General features: G+C 52.6%; 9 protein-coding genes across 9 annotated transcripts; 5 read left to right on the forward strand and 4 right to left on the reverse strand.

Moving 5' to 3' along the window:
• Positions 1-109: 109 nt before the first annotated feature.
• On the reverse strand, positions 110-1,502 carry BKA58DRAFT_438797 (uncharacterized protein; the record flags this gene model as incomplete). The annotated part of the gene is made up of 3 exons (XM_046173620.1): positions 110-193; positions 244-1,369; positions 1,423-1,502. The coding sequence occupies 3 exons, from the start codon at positions 1,500-1,502 to the stop codon at positions 110-112; spliced, it is 1,290 nt and encodes a 429-aa protein (XP_046026276.1).
• A 523-nt stretch (positions 1,503-2,025) lies between these two features.
• BKA58DRAFT_150916 (dienelactone hydrolase) lies at positions 2,026-3,691 on the forward strand. Its single transcript, XM_046164780.1, has 3 exons — positions 2,026-2,392; positions 2,485-2,946; positions 2,996-3,691. The coding sequence occupies exons 1-3, from the start codon at positions 2,158-2,160 to the stop codon at positions 3,535-3,537; spliced, it is 1,239 nt and encodes a 412-aa protein (XP_046026277.1). The 5' UTR covers positions 2,026-2,157; the 3' UTR covers positions 3,538-3,691.
• Positions 3,692-3,845: 154 nt separating this feature from the next.
• BKA58DRAFT_400898 (uncharacterized protein) lies at positions 3,846-4,898 on the reverse strand (the record flags this gene model as incomplete). Its single annotated transcript, XM_046171628.1, has 2 exons — positions 3,846-4,376; positions 4,452-4,898. 2 exons carry the CDS (start codon positions 4,896-4,898, stop codon positions 3,846-3,848), a joined length of 978 nt encoding a protein of 325 aa, XP_046026278.1.
• A 583-nt stretch (positions 4,899-5,481) lies between these two features.
• On the reverse strand, positions 5,482-7,140 carry BKA58DRAFT_400899 (uncharacterized protein; the record flags this gene model as incomplete). The annotated part of the gene is made up of 1 exon (XM_046171629.1): positions 5,482-7,140. One exon carries the CDS (start codon positions 7,138-7,140, stop codon positions 5,482-5,484), a length of 1,659 nt encoding a protein of 552 aa, XP_046026279.1.
• A 1,767-nt stretch (positions 7,141-8,907) lies between these two features.
• BKA58DRAFT_312500 (40S ribosomal protein S18) lies at positions 8,908-9,486 on the forward strand (the record flags this gene model as incomplete). Its single annotated transcript, XM_046167383.1, has 2 exons — positions 8,908-9,202; positions 9,254-9,486. 2 exons carry the CDS (start codon positions 8,908-8,910, stop codon positions 9,484-9,486), a joined length of 528 nt encoding a protein of 175 aa, XP_046026280.1.
• Positions 9,487-10,459: 973 nt separating this feature from the next.
• Positions 10,460-11,080, forward strand: BKA58DRAFT_400901 (uncharacterized protein; the record flags this gene model as incomplete). The annotated part of the gene is made up of 1 exon (XM_046171630.1): positions 10,460-11,080. The coding sequence occupies one exon, from the start codon at positions 10,460-10,462 to the stop codon at positions 11,078-11,080; it is 621 nt and encodes a 206-aa protein (XP_046026281.1).
• A 913-nt stretch (positions 11,081-11,993) lies between these two features.
• BKA58DRAFT_150906 (SBDS protein C-terminal domain-containing protein) lies at positions 11,994-13,248 on the reverse strand. Its single transcript, XM_046164779.1, has 2 exons — positions 13,034-13,248; positions 11,994-12,982 (listed from the first exon to the last, which is right to left on the reverse strand). Exons 1-2 carry the CDS (start codon positions 13,104-13,106, stop codon positions 12,156-12,158), a joined length of 900 nt encoding a protein of 299 aa, XP_046026282.1. The 5' UTR covers positions 13,107-13,248; the 3' UTR covers positions 11,994-12,155.
• A 289-nt stretch (positions 13,249-13,537) lies between these two features.
• BKA58DRAFT_382577 (carboxypeptidase Y precursor) lies at positions 13,538-15,691 on the forward strand. Its single transcript, XM_046170113.1, has 2 exons — positions 13,538-14,198; positions 14,250-15,691. The coding sequence occupies exons 1-2, from the start codon at positions 13,721-13,723 to the stop codon at positions 15,407-15,409; spliced, it is 1,638 nt and encodes a 545-aa protein (XP_046026283.1). The 5' UTR covers positions 13,538-13,720; the 3' UTR covers positions 15,410-15,691.
• A 10-nt stretch (positions 15,692-15,701) lies between these two features.
• BKA58DRAFT_468441 (uncharacterized protein) lies at positions 15,702-17,937 on the forward strand (the record flags this gene model as incomplete). The annotated part of the gene is made up of 1 exon (XM_046175108.1): positions 15,702-17,937. Exon 1 carries the CDS (start codon positions 16,015-16,017, stop codon positions 17,935-17,937), a length of 1,923 nt encoding a protein of 640 aa, XP_046026284.1. The 5' UTR covers positions 15,702-16,014.
• Positions 17,938-18,011: the final 74 nt, after the last annotated feature.

Here is an 18,011-nt window from a genome sequence, read left to right on the forward strand (position 1 = left end):
CCTTCACGCACGAGACCCAACTTAGAGAATACCCGGAAGACATATGAAGCTAGTGACGACAGACAGATGGAGTTAAGCTTTGTATGCGCTGCCGAGACGTGCTCTGTAGTTACACACTTGCTCTAGCAGACTCAGCGCCCTTGCGAGAATCTCGCATGACAAACTCGAGGTTTTTTCGCATGATTCGCAGTGTCTACAACAGGTATGAGCTTGGTCTCTCTCTTGAGGGAATCGACCACTTACCCGTTTGCATCGCTGCCGAAGCGGTCCCTGTGGCATCTCTTTGATCTCTTTGGCCTTCATCTCCAACCACTCCTCTGGAGTACTCGCAGTGAAGTAAATATTTAGCTGTTCAGACAAGACGTCTGCATCATCGTCTTCGGTCGTGCTGAAGAAGTCGTAACCCAGAATTTTGACGTCTATGTTGGCTTTACGAAGCATCAAGAAGACTGGTTTGATGACTTCGAGAGCCTGGAACAGGGCCAGCCTCCATTGCATATCCGGCCCCAGATAGATCTCGACGCTGAGACACTGACGCTCTCTCAGCATCAGCAGGCTGTTCATGCTGTCGCTCAACGCCCTGCATGCTATCTTTTTTCCTGAATAGAGATTACCAAAGTCCTCGTCGACCGTGATGACAAGATGTCGTATAGCCTCCTTGAACGAGAATGGCATGGAACCAAAGTGGTCGCGTTCAAGGCAGGCACGGACGTAGCGATAATCGAGCTCAAATTTTGACAGGTCTCTGAAGTATGTGGCCACAGCTTCAGATGCGAAATCCTCGCCCACCAGGGCGGCGTTTGCGAAACGTGGCACGGGCAGATCTTGCACTTTCGTGCCGGCTTCGTCTAAGGAATGATGTTTGGGAACAAACGAAATAGCTTGGTCCATGCTCTTGATTTGCTCTTCCATCCAGAGATGGTGGTAAATCTGGTCTCGCAGCTCGGGAGGAAGCTTCCGGAGGATGATAGCCGTGAATGACGGACAAAGTTGCAGATCTGCGCATGTCGCAGCGATCTGATCAATAGGGCCCTCGACGGCCTCCATTTCTCCCATGAGATCACGGAGGATTTCCTCGTCAAAATAATCCTTGATCTTCACACGTCTGAGTATTACTTCCTGCTCAGGAATGCTCATACCCTGTAGATCGAGCTCCTCAAATTCTGGTACGTTGTTGCGCATCAACCAATCCCAATCATCGGTCCCGTTTACAGATCGCATGATCTGGTTCTGCCTCGTTTCAATGTCTTTCTGGAGTTTGTTGTAGCCTGGAATGAGCCGTCTGCCTTGGTCGTAGAGACCAAGGACCCGGGCACTATCTTCGGCATTCAGACCCCAGAGTCGATGGTCAATTGATAGGTCTGATACACTAGGAACTTTTAGCAAGATGAGACGGACGTATTGAGCCGAGCAGTATCGTACGCTGGCGGTTGTTTCGCTGCTGTTGAGTCGGACCGATGTGTTACCAAAGTCGCCTTGCACTCCATGTCGTAGCCAGACATGTCGTTCGCAAGAGTGCTACAGGAGAAGGAAGAGATTGAAGGATGAAACTCTGTTTATGAATTGTTCAGTTATCCTTGTCACATATCAGGCCTCCTGCTGCTGAGCAGGCAGCAGACACTGTACTTGATTCGATTTTGGAGTAGTCGCTGCGGCCTACGCCACCCTCAGGCACGTCGCATACCGCATGGATCCCGTCAACGATATCACATGAAGTATCAACATGTCGGCTGTAATCGTGTACCAAGATTGAAATTCGAGGACGATGAACAAGACGATCAGGATCCTCGGTGTTGAGACAGCGGCTTCCTGCTGCATTCCGGCTAGTCCCGAAGGAGGCTTACAGCGCCTACGTCATTCACGAATTGGAGACACGGACGCGACTCCACTAAATCCTCGTGCCACCAGCCTCCAGCAGGATTCTTGTGAGCCCGCACCGACAATGCGCCGTTGCATCCATGAATGCTCTGACGTTGTCCATCCGCGCGCAAAGGGCTGGCCTAACCACTGCGCATCGCAATACGCCATCGAAAACGTCCCAACCATCATCGGACGCTACCGACACGGAACCGGGATAGCTACGCTTGCCTATAGTGGACCTGCCGCAGCCATCGCGTGAGCGCGCCTGCCTTTGCGACAACGACTCTGGACCACGGCATGGCGCAACAATTCCTTGCTGACCGCAATGGCTGGCTGTCGTTCAGGAGCAGCACGCCCGTACTGTACATCACAGCCGAAGACGCCGAGTTCGACATCGAGACTATGAAGGCATGGCGCGACGAGGGCTTCATCGTCGAATATATTCCCATGGGCAAAGGTGGCAAGCAATACGTGCAGACGCTTCACAAGTTGGGGGACAAGATGGGCATTGGGGAACGCTACGCAATCGTGGGTATACAACCCTTTCACACTCTGGCGCATGCCACACGTACACATACTATGCGCCAGCACCCTCCGAATCATGTACTGACTATGTCTCTGTAGCCTTCGGTGACGCTGCAGCCGTATGTCTAGACGTCTACTCGGAACCCAAAACCGCCACCTCGAAACTCTGCTCTCTCATCGCCTACTACCCGTCCTCGATTCCCGATACACGCCACCGCTTTACATCGTCCTTTCGCGTCCTCGTACATCTAGCCGAGGGAACATCCGGAAACGACATCACCGTTGGCGTGACACGTCGCCCTGAAGTTCTTGGCATACAAGGCAAGCGACGAACGGTGCAGAAGCGCGTCACGCACGGCATTGGTGCGGGAGGCTTACAGGACAAGATACTGTATCCGTGCTTCACATACGAAGGCGTTGATGCGGGCTTTGCAGAACACGATCTGGATGAATATGACGCTGTGGCCGACGCTATTGCATGGAGCAGGAGTCTAAGCACTGTTCGAAAGGGCTTCAGCGCTGAGGTTGATCTAGAGCGGGTATGGGAGGAAAACGAAGAGCGTACGCATGGCGATCTATCGCACCTATTGTAAAAGCTAACATTAAACAGAAAAATACCGCGGAAAGTCGCTCGATAAGATCCTCGAAACCTATACCAAAACCCCGACACCGTACATAAACTTCACTCCGACCATGACTGGTGCAAGCGGACATCCCGATCTCAAGCGCTTCTATCGCGACTACTTCCTCAAGACGGCTCCACCCTCGATGCACATGCGCCTCATTTCGCGCACCATAGGCGTCGACAGAATAGTAGACGAACTTTACATCCAGTTCAAACACACCTGCCAGATGCCCTGGATCCTTCCCGGTGTTGAACCAACAAACCAGAAAGTCGAGATAGTCGTGGTGAGCATCGTGGGATTCAGAGCTGGGAAGATATGGTGCGAGAGATTTTACTGGGACCAGGCTTCTGTGCTATTTCAGGTTGGCCTCCTGGATCCTGAAGAGGTGCCCAAGGAGTTCAAGAAGAAGGATGATGACGATGAAGATGGTGGACTCGAGATGCTGCCAGTCAGTGGAAGTGAGGCAGCGAGGAAGGTTATGGATGTGGAGAGTGAGGAATTTAATGATATGATTGATGACTGGTGACGGAATTGGACATCTAGATGGTGTGATCTTGGTAGAGACTCGGCCAATTCTGCATACTGTTTGGATAAAGCACAAAAAGATCGAGAACGGCTCTCCAATAACTCCCGCCGTCAGCCTTGTCCTCATTGTAACACCACAAGCAATCAAACGAGCAGCCTACGAATACCCTTCCATACGCTTTCGAGATTCTCAATGAGTGCATCATCCGATACGTCTTCAGTCTCCCTTGTCCTCTTTAGCCCTGACTACCTGTTAGCACTCAGCGCTTCACATGCAATCACACTCATTTCACCTTCCATTGAATGGCTCTAGTAGAACTTATAGATAGAATCATACAAGCCATTAAGCCCTGCGTTTCTAAACCGCTGAGGGATGTAGGCATCGGATGGTGGCTCGCGGGTCCTAGGTACACCGCCACGTATAGAGTAAGTAGGCGGGGGTACTTCTTCCAAGTTATCGTATGTCTCATACGCGCCATCTTGTTCATAGTATGTACGCTGGAGGCGTTCTGCATATTCTCTATCTTGATCCTCTTGGCGTTTTCGACGGATACGAGAAGGTGTAGCTCGGTCTCGCAGCGCTTGCCAGCGGCTACGGGATGGCTGGCGGTCATGTCTGTCGTTCAACCATGGCATACAAGTACGGTCGATTGGCTCGTGGGTGACCAGGTGAGTGTCGCCTCTGTTGTTTCCCGCTCGAGGTGCTTCATCATCAATCCTACGCGTCTCTTGAGCCTGTGGATGAAGTTCTGCGTTCCGTTGCAGGCGCTTTCGAGGACGAGCAACGTTGGACGGGTCATCTGCACCATTCCGTCGAAGTAGACCTAGCATTACCCCAGTCTGTCCGGGTAGTCGCAGTAGAGAGGCTACAAGACGTTCCGATCGAGACACTAGCCACCTCATGCGCTGACTTACTAGCACGTCCCAAGCGGATTGACGTGCTATTACGTGCATAACGTCTGTGGATACTTGGACTCGTCGCTGCTGGGGTTCTTGGCTCCATCGAACCATGCTGGCCTCTCGAATGAAGTCTGCCAGTACTTCCATTGGTAGCTGTGGGATCTCTTGGCTTGTTGGAACTACAGGCTCTTCTCGCACAACGTCTGTAGGTAATTCGACTGGTGGAAGCTGGACCTGTTCGCTCGGTGGAGCTGCACTCTCTTCTCCAAACAAAGGCGCGCGGCAGTTAGGACACGTGCTTGTGCCCGCCTCTACCCAATCTCTGAGGCAATTTTCGCCGAAGATATGGCGGCATCCGAGCATTATGGGAGGATGACTAGTGTCATATCCTTCGAGGCATATGGCACATTCGAGAGGCTCAAGGGAAGAGAGGAAGGCCTGGGCGTCTCCTGGTTGCGTCATGGTGTCGGTTGAGATCACACTAAAGAGGGATAGGTGCTGGCTGATTGCACCCAATTGTGGAGGCGAAAGAAATGCTTGGAGGCTCGACTCTAAGTACAGCTGAGTAGCTGGGGGGCAGCAGTCTCCCTCGTGCACGATCTTTTTGGCAAAGACTTTCACTCAGCCCTGGACCACATGATGAGCCAGATTCGTTTCACTGGAACTGGCGCAAGCAGTACAACCCTTGAAGCAGTCACGATGAATTAGAAGATAAGATAAATGTTGACAAATGGGCCTTCTCGAGGATCGCGAATCGCAAGCAGAGTGAACTATTTGTAGACATTTTTGCTTAGAGAAAACTAGAGAACAGTATATCGTGAGGCGTATTCATGATTGAGGGAATGCATCCTAGGCCACCTGACCTGTAATACTAGGAAGAAATCGTGCAGCGTGATAATGAAACGACCTAAGAGAACGTGGTAACTCACCGTAGCATCGTACACGAAGGTGAAACTGACGATTGGAAAGCCCCTGATTGCGCAACGAAAACGTTAGCCTCATTTGATTCGCGAGCCTTGTGGAGTCTCGCAGGCATATCGTGAGTTCAACCCTGTGATCTCACATCCGCTTCGGGGCTCGGTGGCGATACAAGAGGCGAGCCAGCGTGTTCTGGTATATTGCTGTGCTCGGTCTCCACCGCCACTGGCAGCTGAACTCTCGAACCTCCCAGTTCTGTATCGTAAAGATAAGACGCCCGACTCATCGAGTTACGAGATAGGCGATTGTTTGCACGCGCCCTCGCCACAGCGATGTTTCTTACAGCACCGCCAGTCGCTGCCGAGTCAATCGATAATCGAACCTCCGCCCTGTTCCGAACATGCTGCTGCCATTCGTGCACTACACTGTGCATCGAAAGAGGGCGCGAAGACCCCGATCCGCGGCGATCCCGATGTAAGGTATCGATCAGCAACTGGTGTGTGGTAGGAGCGATACTGATTCGTTCAACAGCGGTTTCGGCGTCTGATAAATTCGTTTCGCTCATGCTCAGTGGACGATTATGGAAAGTCTGCGTACTTCCCCGGAAGACATCCCAGTAGTCGTGAGTGCCAAAAGTGTTTCCAACGAAAGCTAAGGCAGAATGACGTCTGGTGAGTGGCCGATGAGATAACAGCGAATCTTCCGAAAGGTTTGCCTGCGTTCCGCTATTGATCATGACTGGGTCGCCGATCGGAACAGTAGACCCGGCATACAGTGTTCTGAAGTCTGTTAGTTGCCTGCGGCCCCATTCCCAACGCTCTTGTGGAGATAAAGAATGTATGATCCGAGGGTCGACATTCCGGAGCGAAGCTAGCGCATCCGTAGCGGTAGCTGACAGGGCGCAGACATCAGGAGCGGCGTGATTTGATTCGCTCCGGAGGTCTACACAAGCCTCTGTGGAGTCATCCAGGGAGTCCGAAACATCTACGGCGGGCGCTATATCAGCCGGTAAAGGTGCGTGGATTTGGCGATGGTGATCATGATCGGGACTACTACTAGAAGACCTCGTCACAAGGGGACCGGGCTTTGATGTGCGCAATCGTGCTGTAATTCTCAATCTGAGACGAGTAATAGCCTGCCGACCTTTAGACCAAGCAATTTGGCGGAATGTCGCATGCCTCTGGCCACCCGAACGGACATGGCTGAGACCTGGAGCTTGTTCCCCATTACTGGACTCAATCGAGACTGGCCCCGGATGATTGCCGATGGATGCTGGGTGTTGCTGGGTGTCCCTATGAGCGGTGGACCGTACGGATGTCTCCCGGGATGGGCCGGCAGGTGTGCCTTCCGGGATGACAGTAAGAGTGGGAGATAGTGTGGCGATGGGAGTGGCAGACTGTATAGCCTGAACCAGAGTTTTGCGGAAATCAGCCTCAGCTTCAAGCATCTCCGGCTCAAGACTCTTCGTAGAGAGAAGAGACAAGCGCGTGCCATTGACTTTTCCAAAGGCCAACCACAATTTCTGGCATTTGTGGCAATACACATCACCGAATTCAGTAGAGTCGCCCGAAACCTGAACCCGCACTTGTACAGATTTGTGGTGATGATGGCAAGTCGAACAGTTTCCACTGAGGTTCAGTGCCCAACGGCCTTCGGATAATCGAGGGACACTTTCAGCGGAGGAAATTGTGTCATGCCTGGTAAGCTCGACGATGGGAGCGGTTCCAGTAGTAAGCTCATCATTGGTAAACGATCCGTCTGTAATAATTTGGGCCCGAGAATCCATCTTTGGAAGAAATGTCCGGGTCGTTACTAGGGCTAAGCGATGAATCGGCTTCCACGACTGTGTTGCCCAGAAGAGTTCTTCGCCTGATGCATAGGATGATCCGGTCAGACAAATACAGTGACCGAATTGAGCAGAGTCAGTATGGTGAAGAGTACCTGCGTGGCTCAAGGTCGAATCGGTCCAGGGTAGGCTGTATGGATAAGTTGGATGAGGCTGTGAAGTGCTGTCTTTACACATACACACGGGTGTAGCGGAGCCTTTAACAGCCAGGCACACATGTGGCTGCAAGGCAGCTACAGCCACAGATATTGTATGCCTACTTCCAGGCACCATGCATCCTGGCAAATGACTTGACCATGTAGAAAAGTGTTGAGGTCGAACGGTGGCGCAGCACGCTTAGAGATGCTTCGCCTCATAACGAACCTATGGAGGTAGACAGAGTTGGGGCGGGAACTGCAAACTGTGACGTAGTAAAAGTGTGAAATTCACCGAGAGAATACGGTGAAGTAGTCCCCTTGATAAACAAAGAGCTTGCTAAATGCGCGTTCAGAGGGCGTCCTGGATAAAATAAGCATGAAGACGCCGCCGAACGTGACCCCTGGTACAAGTAAAGTACGACACGAAGACGTACTACGCGGAGGACTGGATGCGACTGAACGTGCTAGCCTTGGATAACAGGCAGTACTCGCGATCGTGACATAGCTCTCGTGCCTTCACTGTCATGTCATGTCGTTGCTTTTTTCTGTTGTTCCGTAAGCAAGTCCACATGCGTGCGAAAGAGACATGTGCATTGCCAGGCAGCGCTTCTCCTGCTCGTGCACACAGCCCCAAACTGTCCGCATTGGGACGGCATGGGTGACGACGGGAGAACTATGGCGGCAGGAGCGGTGAAGGAAGACGTCACACGCGATTGCACTGACCGATGGTTTGCGAGATGAATTGTATTGCGCGCGACATATGGAGCGATGGATGACAAGCAAAGCACAGGACTTGCAAGAGCACCATGCGAGGAAGGAACCGAGTTAGTGTGAGTAGGTCGTCGTCTACTCTGCAGCCTCCAACCCCATGCAATTTAGACGCACATGGATTCTAACAGCAACGCAGAATTCTAGGATGTCTCCTTCTGTTTACAATATGCAGCAAGTTGGCACTTCACTCTTCCCGTAGAATGGGGTAGGCAGAGGAGCGGAGCGGTTTTGCCAGCGGGAGCCGAAAGCGGTTAGTGCGGTTGCACGTGCCATTTCCCTTGGCAAGCCAACACTCGCAAGCGAGAACGATCGAAATTCCTCCCACCGTAAGAGCATCGACAACACCACATCGACGACGTACGACAAGCCGCCATCATGTGTGAGTACACCCGGAATCTATCGATACATTTCAGTTGTTGCGACCCTGGCTTTATTTGCGCCGAGTGTGCCTCGCCCAGCGCGTGGAGTGGGGTCGCAATACTTGATGTTCAGACACTCGTGATAGAGACATGCTGACAACTTTACAGCGCTCGTCTCCGGAGAGAAGTCTAAGTACGTTCAGATAAGAGCCTGCGATTCCCCGTTCAGCCCTCCGCTTCCTTCGCATCGAAACGCCTAGTCCCATAGATCCACACAACCTCGCATCCGCCTTCCAGTCCGACAGCACTCAGAAGCCAATGAAAGGGAACAGAGTAGACAATCGTACGCACCAAGCACTGCGGAAAGATGGAGGGAACTATCCGTGCAAGGGGAAGCTTTGCTGTGCTGTTCGGGCTGGAGTGGCCAATTGCGATGGCTGATGGTTTTCGGATTGCGGAGGTCTACGCACGGAAGCGGCGCACAAACGGAGGCACATTCGCACCATGAGAGCAGTGCTGACTTTACCAGCTTCCAATACATCATCCGTTTGTTGAACACAAACGTCGATGGCAAGCAGAAGGTCATGTACGCCTTGACCAAGATCACTGGTGTCGGTCGCCGATACTCCAACTTGGTCTGCAAGAAGGCCGATGTCGATCTGTCCAAGCGCGCTGGTGACCTCACCTCCGAAGAGCTTGAGCGTATCGTTACCATCATCCAGAACCCCCTCCAGTGTACGCCACGACCATCTCTTCAGCAAGGATAATAACACTGACACCCTGCAGACAAGATCCCCGCTTGGTTCCTCAACAGGCAGCGCGATATCGTCGATGGCAAGAACAGCCAGGTCCTCGCCAACGGTGTCGCTTCCAAGCTCCGTGACGATCTCGAGCGCTTGAAGAAGATCCGCGCTCACCGTGGTCTCCGTCACTACTGGGGCCTCCGTGTCCGTGGTCAGCACTCAAAGACCACCGGTCGTCGCGGCCGAACCGTCGGTGTCTCCAAGAAGAAGGGTTAAAGGTTTTCGCATGCGCTGGGCAGCTGGGGCTGGAACATGCCTTTACGAAATGGGTGGTGCACTTACGGTGTTTATCAAACGGCTTTCATTGGCTTTCACACTTACACTTCATGCGGCAATGCACGATATGAGGTGAGGTGATGCGGCACGGTTAGGGTTGGCCGAATACAGCCTGTACCAAAATCACACATTCAAATTTCGACTTGTTCCATCATGATGCGTATCCGCTTTCGACAGTCAATGGTTCTGCATCAATCATTTGAGGGAACTGATTGTGTGGCGCCTAGAACAGGCTAGTGATTGGCGATGAGGACTAACACCGCTCTGCCTCCACACTCCGCTCACCACGTCACACAACGACCACGCTTCAGCGCACTAGAGTGTTCTGAGTGCTGATTTTTGTACTGAGTGGACATTGTCATCGGCACGATCCGCTAACGGCGTCTAGGCTGGTCACACTTGCTTTCCAAAGGGCACGTTGGACAAACCCACGAATCATGATCCCCATCGCAGCTGCGGCACCTGGCGAATCTTGACTGCAAGTCAGGCCTTCCTGTCTTCCGTACTCTTCCAATTAATTATCCCAGTCCGATGCAACCTATTCTAGTCGATTCATCAAGCGCCAAGTGTGGAGTGCGTTGTGTCCCATACATGCTGCAACATATCAACCTCGCGATCGTCGGCATCTGCAGTGCCATTACGTCCTGGTCAATGGCACGCCTTCCCCGCTATTTGCGCCTCTCACAGGACGTGACTCGGAAGGCCCGTAAAGCCCTCCCTACGGCGCCGAACTCGTGGCATGGTTGCATATTTCACATGCAGGGCCAGCGAAAGGGCCGCATGGCTGAGATGAGTACTGTGGATATAACCCTTCCTGAAAGCGCGGACTTTCGTTGGGCCGTCGGAAGGTCTCTTCTTTGCGTTTCCTCTTTTCGTATTGAGGTTCTTGTCCGGCCGCAGTCAGCGCTCGATTATGACGACACTCATCCGGACTCCTTCACCCAAGGTGCGCATACGATCGTTGTCCTTCGACTCGCCTTCTTCGCGTATCAGTGACACGCCCATTGACGATGGGCCCCTGTCAAAGTCGACGGGCTCGCTCATTACACTCTCAAGCTACGATGCCATCAAAGCCGCCGCACAGGAAGCGATACGCTCCGTCAGAATGCTACTACCTCTGAACACCAAAATGAGCGATGATTCCATCTTCTCCGAAGCATCCAGCCCCGCCTCTTCAGCAGCAAGTTCTCCGAGCTCGGCTGGAGGCGGAATAGAACTGTCCACCCCACCACTGTCATCGTCGCGACGTCAACGCCCACGTCCTCACCCTTTACAATTCACACAACAGACGAGCTATGAGAGTAAAGTCGCTGCGGTACCGACCTCACCGTTTCTTTACCAAGATACAAGTTACGCAATGTACTCGCCATGGCTGGTTCGCGTAGTACTAGACATGTACGACGTCAGGGGACTGGACTGGATGGCGATTGCGGATCCAATCGAGCGGGTATGGGGCGTACAGACTAGTAGCGCTGATGTGCTCGGGATTTTGAGTGACAACGGGCGTGTGCTCAATCGGCGCTGGTGGGATTGAGCAAGCGACTGAAATCGTTGCTACAGAGATGAAGAGATGCACTGAGAGAACACGATGTCATCTGATATCATCAAGGGTATGCGGTGAAGATGCGAGCGCTTTCATCAATCCTCGGTCTTTACTTTCGCTGTTTCTTAATTGTTGGATTCCGGCGCTCCGTTCTTGATGCATGTTCGAGGTACGGCATTTGCATGGTAACGATCACGACTTACGACCCTTACTCACGAACGCACGGCAACGACGTGTGCGTCGTTCAGATGATAACGAGGAAGCACGAAGCACAACTTAACGACGACATATTTACGAACTTACGATTAGCATACATGGAATGTAAAACTACAATCATGAAGTGAAACTCTTCCCCATGTTCGCAATTAATTCTTCTTAGTGCTACGAAAGGTGCTAAAGCTAAGTCTTACCAAGCGTCTGGTCGCTATACTGCACAGATATGTAATTGCCTTGTTTAGGTTCATGAGGCCCTGAACCCGGGCTTGACTACCCCACGCAAATTTGCATGCGCGAAGATGCAAGATCATGCAGCTCTCGAACAGCTGTCTCGCAGCGAGTGGCTCAGCGACGATGCATCGGAACCGCTGCAGATAGCAGTGCGTAAAGGGGAAGGTTGGAAAGACTGAACGAGACAACGAATGAGAAGAGAAGTCGTGGTGCCTCTTGTGAGGCTTACGATATGCATGGAATAGGTACAGGGATAATAGTTGTATATGCATTGGATACCACAGGCCACTACCCATGGACTTGCCCTACTACATATGCTGGTGCAGTGCCTATGGCGGAATCTAATTATGATTCGCATTCGTCTCTGCCGCCGACGCTCTGGCAGATGGCAACATATAGCGCATCTTCCCTGGTGGTGTAACCCGAAGCGGCATTTTGTGGAGTTGAGAATGCCTGCGTGAGATCTGCAGTCGCCATGTACCTTGCAGTCCATAGAAGCGAGTGCTTCTTCCTCGAGGGGCATATGGAAGCGCCTTTTGCACAGGCCTTCCTGTCCTGATACTACAGCACATGAGGACGAGCGTGTTGCGCGACGCGTGCTGGCGAGACGTGTCACTACTCAGTCGTCGGCACCGACAGCCATCTCGAGAACTTCGACGTTGCCCCTTCCTTTTGTTTGGCCTTCAATCAACTCGTTTAAGCCCTTGAAAGCTCCAGGCTCGACGAGACCCACTGCCTCCCACTCGGCGCCTATTGTGTCTTGGCTCTCAATCTTCTCCATGAAGGCTAATATCGCATCCTTGACAGTACCGGTAGTTCCCTTCTCTTCAGTGCCCGCTTGCGCCTTGGGCGCGGTCTTTATGGATTGCTTGAGGACGGACGTCGGACAGGTAACGCGCAGCTTCATCTGCATGCGGGCGACGGGTATCGGCTGGTGGGCGATGAGCGCCTTCATGGCGAATAGTGCCTGCGACTTGGCTGACTTGTTCGTTACGATGCCAGTCCACTTGGGCAGTTCCTTCGCTTTGCCTTTGTCCTCACCATCTTCCTTGCTCTCACCCTTGTCTCCTTGTTGCGTCGCTGCTGCCGAGCTCAGTTGATCCAGCGCCTTCTCAATCATGCCTGTGGTATAGACGCGCTTTGTCTTGGGGTCCACGAGTTTTCCCGCGACGATGTCGATGACTTCATTCTTGGTCCTTTCCAACTCGGCGTTGCGCTCTTTCTCGCCAACCTGTAGCTCTCCATGATCTAATATGTCGGTGATGATGTCTTCGAGCGACTTCTTAGGGAAGGCTTTTTCGAGATCGGCTTTGGGTGCGACTTGGCCTTTGGATACGTTCAGGAAGACGTTCTCGATCTGCAGGACGTTGGAGATGTCCTTCTCGATCTTGTTGCGCCATTCGAGGACTTTGTTCTTGTAGCATGCGATTTCGAAGCGCTTCTTGCCTGCGAAGTGTTAGTGTATAGAGACATAGACATTTGGCGGGGTTTGCGCACCCTTCTTCATGCGCACCAGCGAGACGTTGGTGAGTCTGATTTGGTTTGACGGCTGGAAGACTCCGACAGGCATTTCGGCGGATAACGGGGGTCGATATGGGTATAATGTTGACTAAAGTGCAGGTGTTTGGCGCAAGTTGTAAAAGTTGCATTCCATTTTGGTGGGGTCTGTCGCCGATGACATACGCAGGTTCACTCACTATGATCCCATACACGCTAAACCCAATCCAGACAACTTGCATGCAGGTCCGGCTCTAGCCTCCCGCAGTTCGCAGAGAGAGCTCGGAAGCAGCATCTCGCCACGGCTTCCATCTCAAGGTGCCTGGAATGAGGCGACAGGCGTAATGATGTCTATGATTCACGTCCCCGGCCGTCTGGTGTCCTGCCACAGGCGCCGATCAACGCTATCGTGAAACGCTAAGCCGGGCATGTGATGCTGGCCCCGGCGAGCTTGGACTTCAGCCACTCTGATAAGCTGTCGGGATGCGTCATGCTCCGTTGCCTGGGCAAGCCGCGCCTCCTCCACACGAGCTATCCATAGCTTGACTTAACTCCACCCATCCCATCCCTCTTCCATTCATCCTTCCTCCCCCATCACTCATCGCGTGCTTCTTCATTCAAACGTAGAGGCACTCTTCTTATCCACCTTATTTACCGCTAGAGCTCCGGAAGCTCAGCATCACCATCATGAAGGTCGCTGCCTCGGCGCTCCTCGTTGGAGCTGCTTCGGCCGCTGTTGGGACCCAGCAGCAACAGGTCCTGAAGTTCCCCGACTCGTTCAGCGAGCTCAAGGAGTCCTCATGGACTAAGCCTCTCCAAAACCTCGAGGAGAGCCTCAAGTCGCTCACCGGCGAGGCTCGCGCCGTCTGGGACGAGGTCGCCATGATGTTCCCCGAGAGCTTTGAGAAGGCCGCCTTCTTCTCTGAGCCCAAGCCACACACGCGCAAGCCCGACAGCGAGTGGGACCACGTCGTCAAGGGCGCCGACATCCAGAGCGTCTGGGTTGAGAACGAGAACGGCGAGAAGGAGCGCGAGATCGACGGCAAGCTCGAGCAGTACAGCCTGAGGGCCAAGAAGGTTGACCCCAGCGTCCTCGGCGTCGACAAGGTCAAGCAGTACTCCGGCTACCTTGATGACGAGGAGGAGGACAAGCACCTCTTCTACTGTGAGTACCTGCATGACCACCCCAAACACACCTGTATCTAACGGATTTCAGGGTTCTTTGAGTCGCGCAACGACCCCAAGAACGACCCCGTAGTGCTCTGGCTCAATGGCGGACCTGGCTGCTCCTCGCTGACTGGTTTGTTCATGGAGCTCGGCCCTGCTTCCATCACCAAGGACCAGAAGGTCAAGCACAACCCCTACTCGTGGAACGCCAACGCCTCCGTTATCTTCCTCGACCAGCCCGTCAACGTCGGATACTCATACTCGAGCGGCTCAGTTAGCAACACTGTCGCTGCTGGCAAGGACATCTATGCCCTGCTCACCCTCTTCTTTAAGCAGTTCCCCGAGTACTCTCACCAGAGCTTCCACATCTCCGGAGAGTCGTACGCCGGCCACTACATCCCCGTCTTCGCCTCCGAGATTCTGTCCCACAAGAACCGCAACATCAACCTCCAGTCCGTCCTCATCGGTAACGGTCTGACTGATGGCCTTACTCAGTACGAGTACTACCGCCCCATGGCCTGCGGTGAGGGTGGCTGGCCCGCTGTCCTTGATGAGTCTCAGTGCCAGTCCATGGACAACGCCTACCCCCGTTGCGCCAGCCTCATTGAGAACTGCTACAACTCCGAGTCCGTCTGGTCCTGCGTGCCTGCATCAATCTACTGCAACAACGCTATGATCGGTCCTTACCAGCGCACTGGCCAGAACGTCTACGATGTCCGCAAGCCTTGCGGCAGCAACTCTCTTTGCTACGACGAGCTTGACTGGATACAGGGCTACCTCAACAAGAAGGAGGTCATGAAGGCCGTCGGCGCTGAGGTTTCCAACTACGAGTCTTGCAACTTCGACATCAACCGCAACTTCCTCCTCCAGGGTGACTGGATGAAGCCCTTCCACCGCGTCGTTCCCGGCATCCTCGAGAAGATTCCCGTCCTCATCTACGCTGGTGACGCCGACTACATCTGCAACTGGCTCGGTAACAAGGCTTGGACTGAGGCGCTTGAGTGGCCTGGTGCCAAGGGCTTCAAGAAGGCCGAGATGGAGGACTTCAAGATCGACGGCGACGGTAAGACTGTTGGCCAGGTCAAGTCCAGTGGCAACTTCACCTTCATGAAGCTCCACGCTGGTGGTCACATGGTTCCTTACGATCAGCCTGAGGCATCGCTTGAGATGCTCAACAGGTGGTTGTCCGGCGACTTCTGGGAGTCGTAGATACCTTCCATGTAGATTTGTTTGGTTGAGATTGTCATGTAGGAGACTAAATTGCAATGACTGGAAGGATTTCCGTTTGTTGCTTGTATCATAAGAACTCTACTTGCTTCGTGTTATCATGAACTTATACAAACGATCACATACATTTCTATGATCCACCTTGCTCATTTGATAATTTATCCTTGGATACAAATGGAACATCGCGTGTTTATTGTAGAAGCATGTGAAATACATCACTAGTGGTACGCGACGAAATTTTCGGTCGAGTTGTCCCGCTCTGACAGAACTCACAGTCATCCTTCGCATTCGTCTTTATCAATGCCATGTTAAAACAATTCAATGGGTAAAGACAATACCATTTGCATGGGTCTGAGAATCGCCATTACCACCTGGCACTCATCATTCACCTTTTCGCTCAAAGCAGTCGCGGCTGCCTACGTCCCATATATTGGTATTTCACTCTTTTCACCCGAGGCCCATAATAAAATGCTTCCTCTGTAGCTTAGGGCTCACCCGCTTGATACGACCTACAATAATCATTTTCAACTAACATTCGCCACCAACCTTACCACCGAAAGATCAGTATCCCGAAGCTTATCACCAACATGACACCAAAGCGTAAAGCTACCGACTCGCAGAATGACGTTGTTTCTGGTACACCAAAGCGTTCCAAAGTCGCGAGAGTAGCAGCCACGAAGGAGCAACGAAGACAACCTCCCAATGTCACCCGTAGTGCGGGTGCTACAACCACGACTGCCGTCTCTCTCTTACAAGCACGGCCCTGGCTCACGCGCCCTCAACCAATATCCGAGCAAGACCTCTTCATCCTGCACTGCCGCGACAATCTGGTTCCCGGTGCGACTGGGCCGAAAGACTGGCATGTCCTCGCCGACGAGTTCAACGCGCGATTTGAACATGAGTTGAAAAAGCCGTTGGCCTATAATACATTGAGTAAGCGATGTGGAGCCGCGAGGAAGTTGTTTTTGAAGAACGACCCGGAGTATGCTGGAATGTGCGTGTACCCCGTTCCTCACGTAGAAACTAGGAAAGGGGAGAAATCTGAAAACTCAGACATAATCGAGTCTGAAGAAGATGACGATGAAAGAAATTCAGAGGAGGAGGACTCGTATGTTAGGACGAATGGCAAGCTCGCAAAACGACAAGGAGAATCTACCACTAAACATCCGGAAGCCCACATAACGACACAGCCCGCCACCAAAATCCCAACACCTTTATCCTCCAGCCCGCCGACCCGTCGTGGACTTTCCTTTACTCCCAAAATCACCACTCCCGCGCCCGGTTCATTCATTCCCTCTGCTGTGGAAGATGATTACATACCGCCTAATACCCGCGCGAAATTCCACCTCCAGCACCGCACAGACGAGAGAGTCACATTCCATTTCCCTGACCCACATGAACAAAGCCTAGCCACTGAAGATGCACAATACGTCGACACAAGCACTCTGCTTTTCATCTCACCATCTTACGCTCGAACAGCAGCAGAAGATCCCAGAAACATCGTCATTACCGTACCAGATTATATCACTATACGGACTGTAAATGTCTTCATCCAGCTCGTCTCGCCAGAGCGCGCAAACAAGCTACCCACACACTATCTCTGGTCAGCGAAGAAGCCAGTCCCGGGCGTGTATGATCGCTATGGTGCGATACGAGTGGAGAAGATCATCTGGAGTGTAGAGGCACTTCTTGATCTCTTGCTCTTCGCGCAATGGATGGAAGTGTACTGGGTTATCGATATGGTGGTTGATCGTCTGCACTTCCTGTTCGCTGAGGAAGCTAGATATGAAGACATCTTTGCAGACATGGGTATGCCCGTCGATGGGTATGTCAACGTTGGTGGTCGGCAGGTTTTCGTCGGAAGTAAACTGCCACCTGTGGACAACACGTTGGCTCGTGTGACGGCAAAAGACTTCGAGAGAGACTTCATGGTGCTGTTAGCTGAGATGTCAGAAAGTACGCCTGTATGGAGATTTCTCGCAGACTTGCTCTACGCGTTAGGCGAGGAGGTGAAAAGGGCTGAATGGTTTCCGGCCTTGTCAAAAGACGTACAGCGAATATTGTCTCACCCGGAAGGCAACTATCTTGACGTAACGACTGCGCGAGAAGAGTTTTGCGCGCGATATCACCATCATCCAGCAGGCTCGGAAACTTGCTACACAGCCCACCGCGTCCATTCGGCTATCCATAACATCCATGCTATATATGCTTCATCGTCCCCAAAAGCGCTGATCCGTCTCTCCGAAGGACTTGACTCAACAAGCAGTCTGACTAGCATCATGTACTCCAGCACCAGCAATACCAGTAAGCTGAAGCATGACAACTCGACACAAACGATGCTAGACGCAGAGAAGATGGTATTGGACATGGAAAGTCGTCTATACGAGGCAAAAATGGCGATGCAGAGGGCGCGAGAAGCCGGGGAAGACGAGAAGAAGGCTGCCGCAGATGGAGCGAACAGGATTGCGCGGTCGATGTACAACCACGAGCCCTTTGCGAAGGGGCTGTGAAAGTCTCTTCAATTAAAGTGTCACAACTCTTAATTTCGATGCGTTACGCTATAGATTGTTATGCTTATTTCCTA

Source organism: Alternaria rosae (genome assembly GCF_020736505.1).
Source record: "Alternaria rosae strain MPI-PUGE-AT-0040 chromosome Unknown BKA58scaffold_4, whole genome shotgun sequence".
NCBI classification, from domain to species: Eukaryota; Fungi; Ascomycota; class Dothideomycetes; order Pleosporales; family Pleosporaceae; genus Alternaria; species Alternaria rosae.

What these genes read in the sequence shown, in the direction of transcription:
- BKA58DRAFT_150916 (XM_046164780.1), top strand. Translation starts at nt 2,158, where the DNA reads ATGGCGCAACAATTCCTTGCTGACCGCAATGGCTGGCTGTCGTTCAGG. An exon ending in GGAACGCTACGCAATCGTGG is followed by an intron (nt 2,393 to 2,484) that starts GTATACAACCCT and finishes ATGTCTCTGTAG; the next exon opens with CCTTCGGTGACGCTGCAGCC. An exon ending in ATGGGAGGAAAACGAAGAGC is followed by an intron (nt 2,947 to 2,995) that starts GTACGCATGGCG and finishes AACATTAAACAG; the next exon opens with AAAAATACCGCGGAAAGTCG.
- BKA58DRAFT_150906 (XM_046164779.1), bottom strand. Translation starts at nt 13,106, where the DNA reads ATGCCTGTCGGAGTCTTCCAGCCGTCAAACCAAATCAGACTCACCAAC. An exon ending in GCTGGTGCGCATGAAGAAGG is followed by an intron (nt 12,983 to 13,033) that starts GTGCGCAAACCC and finishes AACACTTCGCAG; the next exon opens with GCAAGAAGCGCTTCGAAATC.
- BKA58DRAFT_382577 (XM_046170113.1), top strand. Translation starts at nt 13,721, where the DNA reads ATGAAGGTCGCTGCCTCGGCGCTCCTCGTTGGAGCTGCTTCGGCCGCT. An exon ending in GGACAAGCACCTCTTCTACT is followed by an intron (nt 14,199 to 14,249) that starts GTGAGTACCTGC and finishes AACGGATTTCAG; the next exon opens with GGTTCTTTGAGTCGCGCAAC.